The 17,015-nt window shown below is 49.4% G+C and overlaps 1 protein-coding gene across 1 annotated transcript; it reads right to left on the bottom strand.

Moving 5' to 3' along the window:
- Window positions 1-2,286: 2,286 nt before the first annotated feature.
- On the bottom strand, window positions 2,287-11,759 carry LOC311585691 (fatty acid hydroxylase domain-containing protein 2-like; the record flags this gene model as incomplete). Its single annotated transcript, XM_084761176.1, has 7 exons — window positions 2,287-3,313; window positions 4,637-4,803; window positions 5,065-5,170; window positions 5,564-5,769; window positions 8,228-8,349; window positions 11,486-11,589; window positions 11,689-11,759. The coding sequence occupies 7 exons, from the start codon at window positions 11,757-11,759 to the stop codon at window positions 3,121-3,123; spliced, it is 969 nt and encodes a 322-aa protein (XP_084617302.1). The 3' UTR covers window positions 2,287-3,120.
- Window positions 11,760-17,015: the final 5,256 nt, after the last annotated feature.

Below are 17,015 nucleotides of genomic sequence, written 5' to 3'. Positions count from 1 at the left end.
ATAGTGGGCTCCTTCTCCTTCCCTTCCTGTCCCCTTCCTGTCCCTGCTCAGCCCTATGCTGTATATCCCGCAGCACAGAACGTCAGGGCTTGGAGGCCCAGTGTCAGGGAAGGTGGTTCCTCTCTAGACTATCCAGGCTAGGTTTGCCATCCTCTCCCAGACCCTCCCAGGCCATCTGAGGGAGGAAGAGCCTTTGTGGTGGGAAGACGAGGCTATCATCTCAACTCAGGCTGCGGTGTGTGTGTGTGTGTGTGTGTGTGTGTGTGTGTGTGTGTGTGTGTGTGTCTTCCATTTGTATCTTTTATGACATCTTAGGGGTTGACATTGCAGTGTAGTTTACAGCTTCATCTTCTGAAGACACTTGAATTTAGGACTTATGTGTCTGTGACAAGTATGCCAGGAGTGGCTGGGGCCACCAGAGCAATCCACTTCCCCATCAACATCTTCCCTTGCGATCCAAGACCTGAGACAGCCTGCCAAACGGAACCACCTTCATCCGCTGGCTGTGCCCACAAGGGGGCAGACTTTGATTTCCCCTCTGAGCCTCAGAGTGAATTGGCTACACATGAGAAGGCTGCCTGGCCCTGCTCCAGCCTGCACCCCAGGTTCAGACAGAGGTGCTGAGCCCATGTCAAGCTGTTAAATGTTTCTGTCCGTAGCTCTTTCCCACTCTCTTTTGATGACATTTACAAAAGAAAGCAAGCTGCTTGGAAGGCCTGGAAGTGAGGATAGGGCATGAAGTCAAGGCTAGTGTGTGTGTGTATGGGGGAGAACTAGAGGCTTGGACACCCTGGCCACCTGGGTGGGACCCCAGAGTATCTCTCTTGTTAAAGGGCCCCTGGTTCTCCTCAGCCCCACTCTCTCCTCCAGCCATGGTGATGGCAGAGGCCGAAGAGAACTCTCGGCCCAGTTCTCACAGGAAAGGAAAACTCGGCGTGGGCTTTGCAGAGAAGGTTCCACCTTAGCGCTCGTACCTTGTCTTTACCATGTGCTAGGATATCACATTCAACAGGACAAACAATGTAAAATACTTGAATGAACTTGTATCATACATTAATATTACTGAGAGTGTCTGCTTCCCAGGCTGAAGTGATTCATTCACTATTCTGGTCCTGCTCTAGTCCTTTGTAATTGGTGGTAATTATTACGCTTTTCTTTTTAGTACAAAAAAATGTATAAAAATAAAAACTTGAAAAGGCAAAACACGGGCTGGTCTCCCATCTGGGACACTGTTGTTGGGTGTGAGAGAGGAGGCTGGTGTGTGTCCCCAGATGGAGGAGCCAATGTTCTACATGTGGATGACTAACGCAGTCTTTGAGAGGAGGCTGCTCTGGCTCCTCTGCAGCTGTGTCAGGCAGGGCCCATGGTGCTGCTAGTGCATCCAGTGCTGGGCAGCCTGGACCCTCTTGGCCCTGCATCCTGGGAAGCTGGGGAAAGGGTGGAGTTGGGTTTCCATTGCCCAGGGTACATATGAGCATTCCCTGTGCACTGTTTACTGTCCTCTAAGACCTGACTAGAGTTTCTTACTGTCAGATGGGTGGGTGATCACTGCCACCAGTGGCCTATATTCTGTAGGTGACCAGGTGAGCTGGACCCACCTCAGTGACATTCATTAGGAGTGACTGTGCCAGCTGGCTCCTCAGTTGTGTGGCCTTAGATCCCTAGTGTTTTGCAGTCAGGGGTGAGGTCGAAGGCAACACAACACAATCTGCTGTGTTAGATGGAGAGTTTATTTGCATGCTTTTTTGCCATGTTTTTGTGGAGACATTAAAGTCTTCCTGATGTTTGGCCTCTGGGGACAAGCCTTGTTTGGTGACAGTCCCTCACAGAGTCTATTTTTCTGACTCCCTGTCCCTGCCACTTTTGATGACACTGCCGAGAGCATTTCTCTAGATTCTCATAGGAGGAAGGGAATGGCTGGCCTGCAGTGATGGTGGTGGGGGTGGGGAGTGGGTTGGTGCTTGAAGGAATCTAAGGGCACAAGGTCAGAGGAGGCACGGACTGCAGGATGGTCTGTTTCCAGTGGGCCAGTTTTCTGTGGGCCTCAGTGTTATAGGATGAATCCTGCCCTGTAGTTGGTTTTGGAGAGCTGGTTGTGCACACTTGGAGGTTCTGCTGTTGTCTAGGCTGGGTCTCGGCTGGGCCTACACCATGAGCAGCTGGACTACAGGGCTGTGCTATTTCACTTGAGCTATAGTAGAGTTGCCCTGACTAACCTGGAACTGAAAGTGTACAATCATCACAGCTGTTATGGAAGTTAGCAAATGGTGACTGTGGCAGCCTTCCTAGGCCAACCTAGGTGCCATGGTCTTGGGATCTCAGGGTTGCTAACCATGTGCTGCCACAGTGGTGTCCTGGTAAAACTTTCCTGCGGTAGCCTACGGCTTCGGTGTTCCTGGGCCTGTTTGCCACTGATTTCCCATGTGAAGGAAGAAGGGCCTGCCTGCTCTTACTCCATGCCTCCCGGGGCTCATTGTCGCAGGGAGAAGACGATGGTTTGGGTTTAGAGAGCAACTGACCTGAGTCCCCCTCAACATGGGCAGCCCCTGGAGCTCAGCCCTAGTGTGCACTCAGGCTAAGGCACAGGAGCTGGTGAGCCTGTCAATTGAGAAGCTCCTGTGGGCTGTCCTAGCTCCTTCTGAGGGACTTGTGTTGTGGAGGGCAAAAGTAACCCAGGCGTTTTTGGAGGAAAGCAGGGACTACATCTAGCATGTCCACACCTCTGACCTGTGATTACCTCAGGTTCCCTGGCTTTAGGTGTGAGAAAAGTTTTTGGAGCCAGAAATCTCCCAGTCCCACTGCCACCACATTCTCTATCCCACCGAGGCCGCAGGGGAGCTGTGTGTGGATTGGAAGAGAGGACTAGGGGATTCTCCCAGGCTCTCTGTGACTTTTCTCCCCTGCCTGTGCTCCAGAAAAATTAGCTAGTTGCTTTTCCCTATGTGAGTTCCTAGTCCTAAGTGACATGGGAAGTGGTTTGGGGGAAGCCCTGACGCTATCACGGCCTTGTCCAGGCAGGAAGCCTGCCTTCCCTCCACCATAATGGGACAGCCCTTAGAGTATGGTGGTCAAAGGAGGCCAGCTGCTGAGGGTGGCCTGGCCCCAGGCAGTCACCACATCTTACTTCTGAGGGAACAGCCCAGATGGTCCAAGGAGACACTCTATCTTCTTTGGAGGGTCAGGAATGCTCTCTGAGAGTGGGGTGAAGCCCAGCAGGATGACATGTCTCTCATAGGCCTTGCTCTTCTTAAACATGACGTCAGTCCCATGTAGGTGGTCCAGCAACCCCAGTGTCCCATAGCACTGGTTGAACCTGAAGGAAGAAAGAGTATTGCCCAGCTAACACTGGTGGGAAGTTGTGGGTCTCCCAGCCCCCCTTTCTCCTATGTAACACCACCATGCTGTGCAAACACATCAGCAGAGCCTGGAATATTCTTTTGAATGGTTCCCTTTGTGGGATGTTTAAGAATTGTGTTTTTTTGTTTGTTTTTTTTTTTGTTTTTTTGTTTTTTGGTGGGTTTTTTTTTGCTGTTTTTGTTTTTCTTTCTTCTTGGTTTTTTGAGACAGGGTTTCCCTCTGTATCCTTGGCTGTCGTAGACTCACTTTGATGACCAGGCTCTCAGCAGTCTGCCTGCCTTGGCCTCCCAAGTGCTGGGATTATAGGCATGTGGGACCACACTTCGCCCCAGAGTTTTTGTTGTTACTGTTTCTAAAAAAGTTTCACTGAACTGAACTCATGTGTAGCTGGCTTTGAACTGGTGCCAATGCTCCTGCCTCAAGTTCCCCCAATGCTGATATTTTAAGTCCACCTTGTTCTTCACGCACCTGGAGTCCACCTCTTTTGTTACTGGGGATATGGTATGCACAAGATCAGCCTGATAGTCATGTGGCTGCTGAGCTCTCACTGTGTAGTCGAGGCCGGCCTGGAACTCTCTTCACTGTAGACCAGGCTAACCTCACACTGAGTCCTGGAATTAAAGGCCAGCTAGCATGCCCAGCTGTAGCAATCCCCTTTTCACACTGCTGAACCATCTCTGGGTCCTACCTACTCCCTCTTCTGTGTTCCGGAGTGCAGAAGTTAGCACTTCATGCAGACCAAGGCTTGTTCAGATTGGCTGAGGGGCACCCCGCATCAGAACATCTTGGAAGACATTAGGAGGCAGATCCCTGTGACATGCTCCACAGGTACTTTGACTGGTCTGTTTGGAGGGGACCCATGAATAACTGTTCTAAGTGTGTCTGATGACCGAGGAATAGACTGGTATGAGGTCAGTTATGTTGTTGAGTCTCAATCCCAGCAGTTTGGAGTTTGAGGCTAGCCTGGTCTACATAAGTTCCAGGACAGCCAGGGCTACATAGAGAAAAGCTGTCACAAAACAAAGAATAAAGCCCACAGTGCTTAAGTGTGCCAACTTGTTCTGCACATGGTTTCTGAGGAGATGATTCAAGGCTCACAAGTTTCAACAGTCCTAGAACCCAAATTAAAATTTCCAACTGCAGGAAGGACACGGTGTCAGAAAAAAAGCAGAAGATCAAAATGGCCCTGTCTACTCAGCATCTTTGCAGCTGGTTCCTGCAGGTAGATGGAGGCACCTCTGCCCCATGAAATAATTGAGCAAGGGTGTAGTTGGCTTACTTGAGATGGTGGTAGTCATGGAACTCAGGAGAAGGCAGGAAGGGCAAGTGGTACCCACTGTGGGAGATAGTGTTGATGATGAGAACCAGGGACAACCACACAGTGATGGAGGACAAATGAGAGCCCATTGCTAGAGGACCCACCATAACTGGCAACATGTTGGAAGCCTGCAAAGGAAAGGATGATTCAGGAGATGGAGGGACCCAGCTGGGTGTTGACTCTGCCCTTTGTGGTTGTAACTTGGGACACACTGACTTAGCTTCAGCTTCCTCTTCAGCAGAGTCAATTTGTAAATGGTTTTTGGAAAAATAAGATGATGTGCATTAGGCATCTGCTACAGCCAATATCAGGCAGCTTTTGTTTGGGAGGAGAAAGCTGAGCAGGGAACCAGCAGCCTCAGCTTCTGCACTTAAGGGGCTGTTACTTACCACGTGTTCTATAGGGTGGGCATACATTGAGATCACACCAATGGGTGCTGTCCACTCATGATGTTTCTTGTGTATTTTCTTATACAATGTTGGGTGATGAAGGATTCTGGAAAGATAATTCATAGATGGTAACTGCCAATGCCCACTTCCCTCCATCCCAAGCAGATCATCAGAAAGTCAAGGTGGGAACGAGTCCCCATCTGAGGAACAGGCATCTGTAGTCTGCGGATGATAAGTCTGGGTTCCATTGTCTCCAACCCCAGCAGAGAAGTAAACTGAGACCCAGAAAGGAATAACAGGAGCTAGAAGGGGGCTGACCCACTCTCCCATGCGAATAGGGAAACCACTTCTTCCCTGGGCGTCATGTCAAGTTGGAGAATCAGTTGTGTCTCTGGTGCTTGTTGGTAGGGCCTGAGAATAGAGACCACAGCTCAGTGGCCTCTTGTGACCAGGGAGTTGTCCCAGGAGGAGGCCATAAACATGCAAGGAAGCATCTCACCGGTGTGAGTAGTAGAACAAGATTTCATCCACAAGGGTGAAAAGGGCCATCTCCATGAGGAACCAGTGGAAGGTGGGCAGTTCTGGGGAGCAGGGGTCTCCCCTCCACTTCAAGAAAGGGTAGAAGATGACCAGCATGGGGAGAGAGATCATAGTCTGGTTGAAAATAACGGTGCGGATAGCCTGCCACATCTTCACAGGGTCTACCTGCCAGGACACAGAAGGAACACGAGAGGGACATGAGAAGTAGGTCTCTACCTCACGTGCTAAGGGTGGGCTCTGGGAGTGACTGAGGTCTCCACAGTCTGAGGCTGGCCATGGTGAACAGTACTGTCCTGTCCTGACATGGCAGTGTCCCCTCTCCCCCAGAGAATAGGCTCTGTAGACTAGGACCTGACACTTCCGAGTTCTGGCTCACACAACACCCTGTCCTCTACAGACACAAAGAAGCAAATCCCAGTTAAACCCAGGAACGGATAAGCAGCGATGGTCACTCAACCATCTTGATGAAGGATTCCAGAAGAGTCTGTGTGACTGAAAGCAGGCTGGCCTTCTGTAGCCTTACAAATAGAACAACACATCTGCATGGATGGGGGCAGCAGGGGCAGGCCCCCAACCTCCTTGAGCTCCCTCAGCTTGGGGCCAATCCAGTGAGTCTGAGCAGATGAGGATGGAAGCTTTGGATTGTCAATCTTAGAGCTGGCAGCCTCCACCCTCATGGCTACTGGGTACCTGCTGGGAAGATATGGCCTGAGAATTAGGGCACTGGTGTGGTCTACAGGAACCAGAAGGAGGAAGCAGCCTAATGGGGAAGAGACTGGCAACAGTAGTCCTCCAGTGTCTCAAACTTGGAACAGGTCAGGAGAAAGTTATAGCTTGTAGAGTATTTCAATGGATGAATCTGAAATAGTGTGTAGATGAGTCCCATATATTTTTCTCACATTTCTTCTGTCTGTCTGTCTGTCTGTCTTAAAATTCCTTACTAAGAAACTCACAGGAAAAGACAGTCAAGAGCAAGGACAGAGGCTGTATATACCACGCTGAGAGGCTGCATAGATGCATCTGAGACAAGACAGACAGCTCAGAGAGACTGCCAGACTGCAGAGATGACTCAGTCAGAGAGCTCTGCCTCAAGGGGGAACAAATGGGTGGCAGTGTGTACCTGTGTTAAGTGGGCCAAGGGATGGTTTTAGTTTTGGATTTTGAAACAGTCTGGGGACTGGAGAGATGACTCAGTGGTTAAGAGCATTGGCTGGTGTTCCGGAGGCCCCTGAATGCAAGTGGTAGATCACAACAGTGGGTCTGACATCCTTTTCTGGACTCTGTGGGTGCGACTGCATGTATGTTAAACACAGACACACATGCAGGAAAAACACCCATACACATAAAGGAAGTAATTGAAACAGTCTCCTGTAGCCCTTCTGAATGATCCTCCTGCCTCCATCTCAGATGCTGGGAGTCCAGGTGTGTGCCGCCACAACCAGGCAAAGATTGTGTGATAATCTTTAGAGATGGAACAGTTAGAGCATTTATGTGATAATGTAAAGAGAAATGAGCCAGGTTGAGAGAAAGTCAGAATGTTAGGAAAGAGGGAAGAATGCTGAAGCCATTTCCTGGAGCCAAAAGGACAGGAAGCAGGAGAGGTGACAGTCACAGCCCAGGACAGAACCATGGAAAAGGGGTCCTGGCTTTCATTTCCTCAGTGTGGTGGAGGCCAGGCTAGGAAGGAGCTGCTGAGAGAGGAGAGGTGTGCAGAGGCGAGGAGGAGGAGGGAGGGTGGCTTGAGGTTAGGCCTGGACCCAAGGAATGGCAGCAGCCAACAGCTCCCACTGCAGTCAGCTCAGGGATCCTGCTAAAGTCAGCACCTCCTCCAGCTATTGAGGGAGGACATGGTCCAAGGTCCTTCCTGTGGCCTCAGACAGAGCTTTGGAGCTGAGAAGCCCCAGGATGGGCTGGGACGTGGCTGAGTGGGTAGAGTGTTTTTTTAGTTCTTGGAGTTGTGCTGCAGCCATGTCTGTGACAGGCTGAGGCAGTCCTTTCTCCTCCTGGTATGTTGAGCACAGTGTCACAGGGCTACTGTGGGTGGGAATAAGCTGACCAGCACTTTGGTCTAGACTGGCTCTGGGGTGAGTGGCCTTTCCATTTCTCTCTTACTTTATTTTTTAATTGTTGAGGGGTGTGTGTGTGTGTGTGTGTGTGTGTGTGTGTGTGTGTGTGTGTGTATGTGTGTGTGTGTGTTTGTAGGTCTTTGTGCCCTGGTGTACATCTGCGGTCAGAGTAAATGGTGTTGGTTCTCTTCTTCCCCTGTGTGGGGTCCAGGGACCAGACTCAGGTCTTCAGGCTTGACAGCCATGCCCTTACTTGCTGAACCATCTCACTGACAGGATCTCCTGGAACCTAAGTTACCTTCAAACTTCCTGTGTAGTCAAGGATGCCCTTGAACTTCTAATCTTCCTGCTTCCATTTCCTGAGTGCTTGGATTATAACTGTGCAGCCCCACATGTGCCTTAGTAATGGCACCCAGGGCTTCTTTCAAGCTAAACAAGCACTGTATGAACCAAGGATACCCAGTACCTTCTGGATTCAGGTCACTTCATGGGTAAGATTTGGCTTGCCTGACTTTGGTCCCTGCATTCCCAGCAGGAAGAGCTACAATGCCACTTACCGGTTCATTCTTGCCAAGTTGGATGCGGTAGCGGGAGATGGAAGAGGGCTTCCCTGTTGTGTCCACCAGCAGCAGAAGGCCATTGAAAACCCAGAAGCACAGCCCAGGTACGAGGCCAGCACCTGAGGCAGAGAGCAGAGCAACTTAGAGCATCCCAGGGACACAGTGGCTCACCAGGAAGTGAATGAACAAGTGCAAGGATCTGTCCCCTGCCTGGGGACTCACTGCTCCTGTGCTATCCTCTGTGTGTCTCCCTGTCTCCTCCACAGTGTGTGTGTGTGTGTGTCTGTGTGTGTGTGTGTGTGTCTGTGTGTGTGTGTGTCTGTGTGTGTGTGTCTGTGTGTGTGTGTGTGCTTGTGTGTGTTTGAGACAGGGGCTCACTGGGTAGTCTTGCCATGAACTCACAGTAGATTACCCCCTGCCTCTCTGCCTCTGCCACTTATATGCTGAGACTAAAGATGGGATTAAAACATAACTGATTTTGGGTGTGAGTTTTGTTGTTGTTGTTGTTTTTTTTTACTTGTTTTGTAACAGGCCAGTTTGAAACCAACTGATAGTCCAGACAGACCCCAAACTCACAGCAATCCCCTTGCCTCAGCCACCTTCTAGGTAACAGGTGTGGCTGCTGTATCCTCTCAGCACAGGTACTGATGACACTTCTGGTCCCCTCACAAGTCTTCCTATTAGGATGAGGAGACCATCTGACCCCCTGGTTTATTACTCCCCAATACTGGTGCTCCACAAAAAATTTCAGAAAATGCTGATCAAGGTCAGGAGTCTCAGAAGTTCAATGGTCATTCTCAGTCACATAACTCCTTCTTGGACCTCCTGGGATGCACGAAAGCCTATGCTTAGAAGAAAAACAATAGAGCGTGCATATAAGGGTGGCCTAGTGGGTAAGCCTGGTGACCTGAGTGCCACCCCACGAACATTGTCAAAGTGCAAAGAGCAGTCACTGTAGGGTGGTCTGCTGATCCATCCACATAGTGTGGCATGTGCCTGTCCCCGCCCACATCACAACACGATAATAGATAAAAATTAAAAAGAAAACCCTGACCAAGACACACTTCAGCTGGCGTTTTGTTTCACATCGCACTTCTCATGTCTTTAATCTCCTACCTACAGCAGTCATCCAAGGGACACCGCACCGCAGTGTTGTCTTATGGCACTGTGGCTCCTCCTAGATTGGAGACCCTGGGGAACAAGGACACTGTTTCCCTGGCCTCTGTCTCTGTCTTCCTCCTTTAGTTTTTTTCCTGCCCCATCAAACAGTGTCTGGGGTAGCAGGACACAGGAATGACTTGGGCAGTGTGGGAGGACCACTGTTAGAGCCATTCTGCCAGACACTTGGATAGACTCTGAGGTGGAAAAGGAGACAAAGCAAGCAGACACAGGCTTGTGTGTAGAAATGCTGATACAGAGCCTGGCATGGTGGTACATGGCTTTAATCCCAGCCAGCACTTGGGAGGCAGAGGCAGGTAGATTGATGTGAGTTTGAGGCCAGCCTGGTATGCCAAGTGATTCCAGGACTGCCATGGCCTCACAGAGAAACCCTGTTCTGAAAAAAATAAATAAATAAATAAAGAAGTAAATAGAATAAAATTAAACGAAATTCTGGTACAGTGTGTTTCAAAATAACAAGCAAAGCTTGGTGGTGGTGGCTCACACCTGCAATCCAGCACTTGGGAGGCAGAGGCAGACAGATCTCTCTGTTTGAAGTCAGCCTAGTCTATAAAGTGAGTTCCAGGATAGCCGGGGCTACACAGAGAAAGCCAGTCTAAAGAAAAAAAGGATCACGGGGCTGGAGAAATGGCTCAGCAGCTAAGAGCACTGGCTGCTCTTCCAGAGGTTCTGAGATCAATTCCCAGCAACCACCTGGTGGCTCACAACCATCTATAGTGAGATCTGGTGCCCACTTCTGGTGTGCAGGTGAACAGGCGGGATACTGTATACAATAATAAATAAATCATTTAAGAAAAGAAAAAGAGCCGGGCGTGGTGGCGCATGCCTTTAATCCCAGCACTCGGGAGGCAGAGGCGGGCAGATCACTGTGAGTTCGAGGCCAGCCTGGTCGACAAAGTGAGTCCAGGACAGCCAAGGCTACAGAGAGACCCTGTCTCGAAAAACCAAAAAAAAAAAAAAAAAAAAAAAAAAAAAAAAAAAAAAGAAAAGAAAAAGAAAAAAGAAAAAATGATCATAATTTCAAAAATACATATAATAATCATAAGAAAATTTGGGGTTAGAGAGAGAGGGCTCAGCGTTTAAGAGCACTGGTTGCTCTTCCAGAGAGCTGGGGTTTCATTTCCGGACCCCACATGGTGCTTCACAATCATTTGTTACTCTAGTTCCAGGGAAACCAACACCCTGTCCTGAGCTCCCAGCTCCTGCACGAACATGGCACATGGACGTACACTCAGGCACACGTACACTCAGGCACACTTACACACACAAAGTAAATTAATAGTACCTTTGACTCCAAGGAAACATTCAGAGCAGCTAAATGTCTATTAGCAGGAAATGAAGAGTCTTTCAGGTGACAGAACAGCCCTGGCACATGAGCTATTAAGGCCTTGCTCCATATTGGCAAGATGGTTCCAAGTACCCAGGAGTCAGAGGCAGGCAGATCCCTGTGCGTTCGAGGCCAGCCTGGTCTACAAAGTGGGTCCAGGACAGCCAAGGCTACACAGAGCAACCCTGTCTCAAAAAACAAAACAAACAAAAAACAGAAACAAAATGGCAGATTGGGCAGTGATGGTACACACCTTTAATCCCAGCAATCCCGGAGGCAGAGGCAGGTGGGTCAATATGACTCCAAGGCCAGCCTGGTCTACAGCGTGAGACCAGGACAGCCAAGGCTACGTAAAGAGACCTTGTCTGAAAGCAAAAAACCAAAAAAGCAAAAAACCTCAAACCACCAACAACAGAAGAGCAGATTGGGCCCATAAGACAGAGCAGCAGGTGAAGGCCCTTGCAGCCAAGCTTGACAGCCTGAGTTCAATCCCCAGGCCCACATTCTGGAAGAAGAGGACCCACTTCAGCAAGGTGTCCTTTGACCTCCACATGCATGCTATGGCGAGCTCATGCCCCCTTCACATGCACATGGAGTCAATCTTCTACTACTACTACTAGTAATAATAATAATAATAATAATAATAGCAACAACAGCAACAGCAACAAAAATGGTGATGATGATGATGATTAGTGTAGGAAAAGAACAAATGTGGAGCCCCACACACAGCCCTCTGTCAGGAATCTCACCTATAAGGAACAGGATCCACTCGTTGCCTTCAAATGTAGACAGCAGTTTTTCCCACTGGGTCTGCCAAAAGTGGCCAGAAGAATCCGAAAATGTCTGGGGATGCCTTGGAAGGAAAACCATTCAAGTTTCTGGGTGAAGGCTGGGAAGCCAGCTCTTTCTTGCTGTGCCTCTCCCCCCTGAGTTCTGAAGGGTGCACACTCACCATGTGACCGAGTTCCAGAAGGCCCCAAGCAAGAGCAGCCCAGAGCCCAGGATGAGAGTTGTCCTCCTCATGGAGCCCCAGATGTGTCCCTCCTGTAGGAGTTGGGAATATCAGGCCTGTCAGGTTCCTGTTGGGAGCAGGCTGCTGACCTACCCTACAGCTGTGGAAGGCCCTTGCTTCCAAAGTTTCCTCGCTGTATTTGAGTGTACAGACTATAGCCTGGGGAAGGGAACAGGATTGCCCCAACTCCAGCAAACCTGCTGAGTGACATTGCTGCCCAGATCTGCATAGGAAAGGCTTTCCCCAGCTCCCTGTGTCATCAGACCTCATGGCAAAGGGTTCTTCAGCACCCAGTGTGTCCTCTTCAGCACTCAGTGTGTCCTGTTGTCCCCTTCTTTATCATCACAGTTACAGTCAGTTATGGTGGGGGTACAGAACTGTAATCCCAGGTCTTGAGAGGTGGAGGCAGGAAGATCAGGGGTTCAAAGTCAGCCTGGGCTATTTGAACCCTGTTTCAAAGAGAGTCTGCTGACCAGCACGGGATGGTGGTTCTTACACATTCTCCAAAACATTTGCTGGAAGTTGCTATTTTGATGCTAATTACTTCTCTCTCTCTCTCTCTCTCTCTCTCTCTCTCTCTCTCTCTCTCTCTCTCTCTCTCTCTCTCTGCACCACCTTGTACCTAGCCTAAGAGGTTTGCCAATTAAAAGCCATGACACCTGTGAGTTCAAGGCCAACCCAGTCTACAAAGTGAGTCCAGGACTGGCTAGGTAACACAGAGAAACTCTGTCTCAAAAAATGAAAACATCACCACCAAAAACAAAAACTGGGCATGGTGGCACATGCCTTTAATCCCAGGATTGGTGGCAGAGGCAGAGGGATCTCAGTGAGTTCCAGGCCAGCCTGGTCTACAGAGTTCCAGGACAGCCAGGGATATCACACAGAGAAACCCTGTCTTGAAAACAAAACAAACAAAACAAACAAACAAACAAACAAAGCAATAGCCTGCGAATTGGATTAGGTAGAGGAAAGCACATGGCTGGGTTGGAGGAGATTTGGCAACCACACGATGATAAAGAGCAAGTATTTGGGAGTATGGATGGGAGGTAGCTTGATAGAAATTATTAGAGGTAGATGTAATGGGATTGGGGCAGGGATTTCATACCCTCCCCTCTGTGGAATGTAGTTTGTCGGATTAATATCTGCCCTGGCCCTAGTTAACTAGGGCTATTTTAAAATATAGCAAGTGTCTGTGTTTTCACAGATTCCTCGTGGGTTACAAATGACTGCCCTAATTGTGAGAGGAATGTGGCCTTGCCTTAGGTATTTACACGCTGTGAGTCAGATATGGTAGCACACTCCTGTAATCCCAGCACTGGTAGGCAGATCACTGTGAGTTCAGGGGCCAGCCTGGTCTACAAAGCAAGTGCAGGACAGTCAGGGCTACACAGAGAAACCCTGTCTCAAAAGACCAAAACAAACAGACAAAAATCAAGTACATGCTGTGGTACCCAGCTTTCCATCCCTTCTGGGGATTGAACTCAGGTCCTTGTGTTTACATGGCGAGTGTTTTATTGAGCAAACCATAGCCGCAGCCCAGAGAGGCTGCTCACACCAGAAGAGCCTATTGAAAGATGATTCATTTTCTTATTTCTCTGACCTTTCCATTCTTGAGAAAACAGATAAAAGAAAGAAAAAGAAAAAAAAAAGAAGGAAAAAAGGACAAAATTGAAAATTAAAAATGAAAAAAAGAAAAACAAAAACAAAACCCCAGAATCCACCTAATCTGTAGAAAGTGCTGTCTCTCCCCTTCCTTGGAATTTTTCTTCTCATCTGTTTTTGAAAATTATATATCTACATATTTTCTCCTCGTGGAGCCCCATATGTGTCCCTCCTGCAGGAGCGGGGAGTGTCAGGCCTGTCAGGCTCCTGCTGGGAGCAGGGTGCTGACCTATCCCACAGTTGTGGAAGGGCCTTCCCTACCAAAGGTTGCTGGCTGTATTTGAATGTACAGACTCCAGGCTGGGGGAAGGAAGAGGATTGCCCTATCTCCAGCTATATATATATATATATATATATATATATATATATATATATATATATATATATATATAGTGTTTGGGGTTTTTGTTTGTTTGTTTGTTTGTTTGTTTCTTGTTTGTTTTCTAGACTGGGATTCTCTGTGTAGCCTTGGCTGTCCTAGATTCACTTTGTAGACCAGGCTGGCCTGAAACTCATAGCGATCCACCTTCCTGAGTGCTGAGATTAAAGGCATGGGCAACGACGCCATGCCGAATTAATATATTTTTCTCTTTTTAAAAATTGAATTAAATTAAATTTTCTAATTTTGGGGGAATAATATATTTTTAAAAGTTGCCTTATTGTGGAGCAGGAACCTGAACTAATGCCCAAATGCCCGTTTTCCTTGAGCCACCACCTGACTGGGAGGCCCCTGGGCTTGGACTCACTAGAATTTTCCTCGGGACTGAGTTGCATGGACAGGGCCTCCTGCCTGGAGGCCAGAGAGTAGGGGCGGCTCTGTCAGAGCTGTGCCCAGGACACCCCTGCTGTTGCATCATCTGAAGCTGATGTCCTGTGTCTGCACTCTGCTGCCACTGTCCTTGCTCTGCTTGCTGTCGCCTCACCAGGCCCTACTCGGGCCTGTGGGGTTCGACTAATAATCGGGAGGAAGGTCACCTGTTGAAAATGCAAGACACAAAGAAGGACAGCAAGTCTGATTGATCAAACTCTAAAACTTTATTAGTCAGGCAGCAGCTTTTATAAGTCAGAAGGCAGGGAAGCATGTTGCTATAGCAACCCAGCTGCAGGATTTTCTCAAAACACAGGGAATTCCAGGCTGGGTCATAATGTCCTGCCACACAGGGTATCTGGCTCCATCCTTATCTAGTCTATCTGATAAACCATAACAGGGTTGCTCCATCTATATCTGTCTTTAGTCTAACTGCTGTCTCACAAAAGGTTCAGATACTTTCTGGTGAAAGGCATAGACTTAAAAGTACAGACTTGGACAAGAAGGCTGATCACTGGCCATATGGCCTATCGTCACCAACAAGGACCACCCAGCCTTTGGAAGACCAAGGCCAAGTTTGCTTCAGACCCGTGTAAACAGAGTGGGTCTTGTCTGGTCCACCCTTGTCCTCAGCCAGTGTGTCTCCCCAAGCCATGAACAAGGGGAGAACACCCACGGGCGGCCTCAGCTTAGATCTGTGTCTGACCTTAAAGACCTTTGACCTCAAGGAGGTTTGTATCTCAAGGTGGAGAAAGGTGCCATTCTCCAAGGGTTTGGTGTAGGCTGCCCATCTTAATACCCTCACCCCCTATAGGCCATCTCTGCCCACCCTCTCTGGGATCACGGGGTGACAGGAACCCAGGGCTGAGGGATTCTGCCTTTGGTCAAGCCCCGTGGCAGTAAGGTATATGTGGACAAGGAGTATACCTGACTTCTCTTCTTGAGCCACCGACTGCCCAGGCTGCCCTGTGAGTGCCAGAGGAGCAGATAGAGGCTCCTGTGATCAGGAGCTGGGGAGGGTGAAGGTCTGAGCACACAGACTGGGGAGACTGCATGCTCACCCCACATGGGACCCGGGCAGCACTGGGAGGGTGTGGTCTTTTTGCTCAGTTACTGAGACTTGTGTGGCCCTTGTCCTCATCACTGAGTTCCTCTTTTGTCCCAAAGGCTGGGACTAGGACACAGCATCCCAGCCTGGCAGGAGTTTGCCTTCTGTTTCTGGACACCTTGGTTTGACTCATGCCCTGCCCCACGTGGTCCTCCCAGGGCTGAGTATGTGGGAATCCTGTGTCAGTTCCAGGACTCAGTTGTGTCCAAGGATATGGGAGCAGGGTGTGCTGGTGGATTGGAGGCTTCTCCTGAGTCTGGTATCTGCCCCATGGTGCACCCTTTCCAATAGTGGGCTCCTTCTCCTTCCTTTCCTGTCCCCCTTCCTGTCCCTGCTCAGCCCTATGCTGTATATCCCGCAGCACAGAACGTCAGGGCTTGGAGGCCCAGTGTCAGGGAAGGTGGTTCCTCTCTAGACTATCCAGGCTAGGTTTGCCATCCTCTCCCAGACCCTCCCAGGCCATCTGAGGGAGGAAGGCCCTTTGTGGTGGGAAGACGAGGCTATCATCTCAACTCAGGCTGAGGAGGGGTGGGAGTGTAGTTGTGTGTGTGTGCATGTGTGTGTGTGTGTGTGTGTGTGTGTGTGTGTGTGTGTGTGACATATTAGGAGTTGACGTTGCAGTGTAGTTTACAGCTTCACCTTCTGAAGACACTTGAATTTAGGACCGATGTGTCTGTGACAAGTATGCCAGGAGTGGCTGGGGCCACCAGAGCAAGCTGCTTCCCCATCACCATCTTCCCATGGGATCCAAGACCTGAGACAGCCTGCAAAACGGAACCACCTTCATCCTCTGGCTGTGCCCACAAGGGGCAGACTGTGATTTGTCCTCCGAGCCTCAGAGTGAAATGGTTACACATGAGAAGGCTGCCTGGCCCTGTTCCAGCCTGCACCCCAGGTTCAGACAGAGGTGCTGAGCCCATGTCAAGTTGTTAAATGTTTCTGTTCTGTAGCTCTTTCGCACTCCCTTTTGATGACATTTACAAAAGAAAGCAAGCTGCTTGGAAGGCCTGGATGTGAGGATAGGGCATGAAGTCAAGGCCAGTGTGTGTGTATGGGGGAGAACTAGAGGCTTGGACACCCTGGCCACCTGGGTGGGACCCCAGAGTATCTCTCTTGTTAAAGCGCCCCTGGTTCCGCTCAGCCCCACCCTCTCCTCCAGCCATGGTGATGGCAGAGGCAGAAGAGAACTCTCGGCCCAGTTCTCACAGGAAAGGAAAACTCGGCGTGGGCTTTGCAGAGAAGGTTCCACCTTAACGCTCGTACCTTGTCTTTGTCATGTGCTAGGATATCACATTCAACAGGACAGACAATGTAAAATACTTGAATGAGCTTGTATCATACATTAATATTATTGAGAGTGTCTGCTTCCCAGGCTGAAGTGATTCATTCATTATTCTGGTCCTGCTCTAGTCCTTTGTAATTGGTGGTAATTATTACGCTTTTCTTTTTCGTACAAAAAAATGTATAAAAATAAAAACTTGAAAAGGCAAAACACTGACTGGTCTCCCATCTGGGACACTGCTGTTGGGTGTGAGAGAGGAGGCTGGTGTGTGTCCCCAGATGGAGGAGCCAATGCTCTACATGTGGATGACTAATGCAGTCTTTGAGAGGAGGCTGCTCTGGCTCCTCTGCAGCTGTGTCAGGCAGGGCCCATGGTGCTGCTAGCGCATCCAGTGCTGGGCAGCCTGG

The sequence above is a fragment of the Acomys minous genome (genome assembly GCF_964271855.1).
Source record: "Acomys minous genome assembly, chromosome: 16".
NCBI classification, from domain to species: Eukaryota; Metazoa; Chordata; class Mammalia; order Rodentia; family Muridae; genus Acomys; species Acomys minous.
The sequence above is the reverse complement of the archived record's forward strand: the minus strand, read 5'-3'. Positions and strand labels throughout refer to the sequence as shown.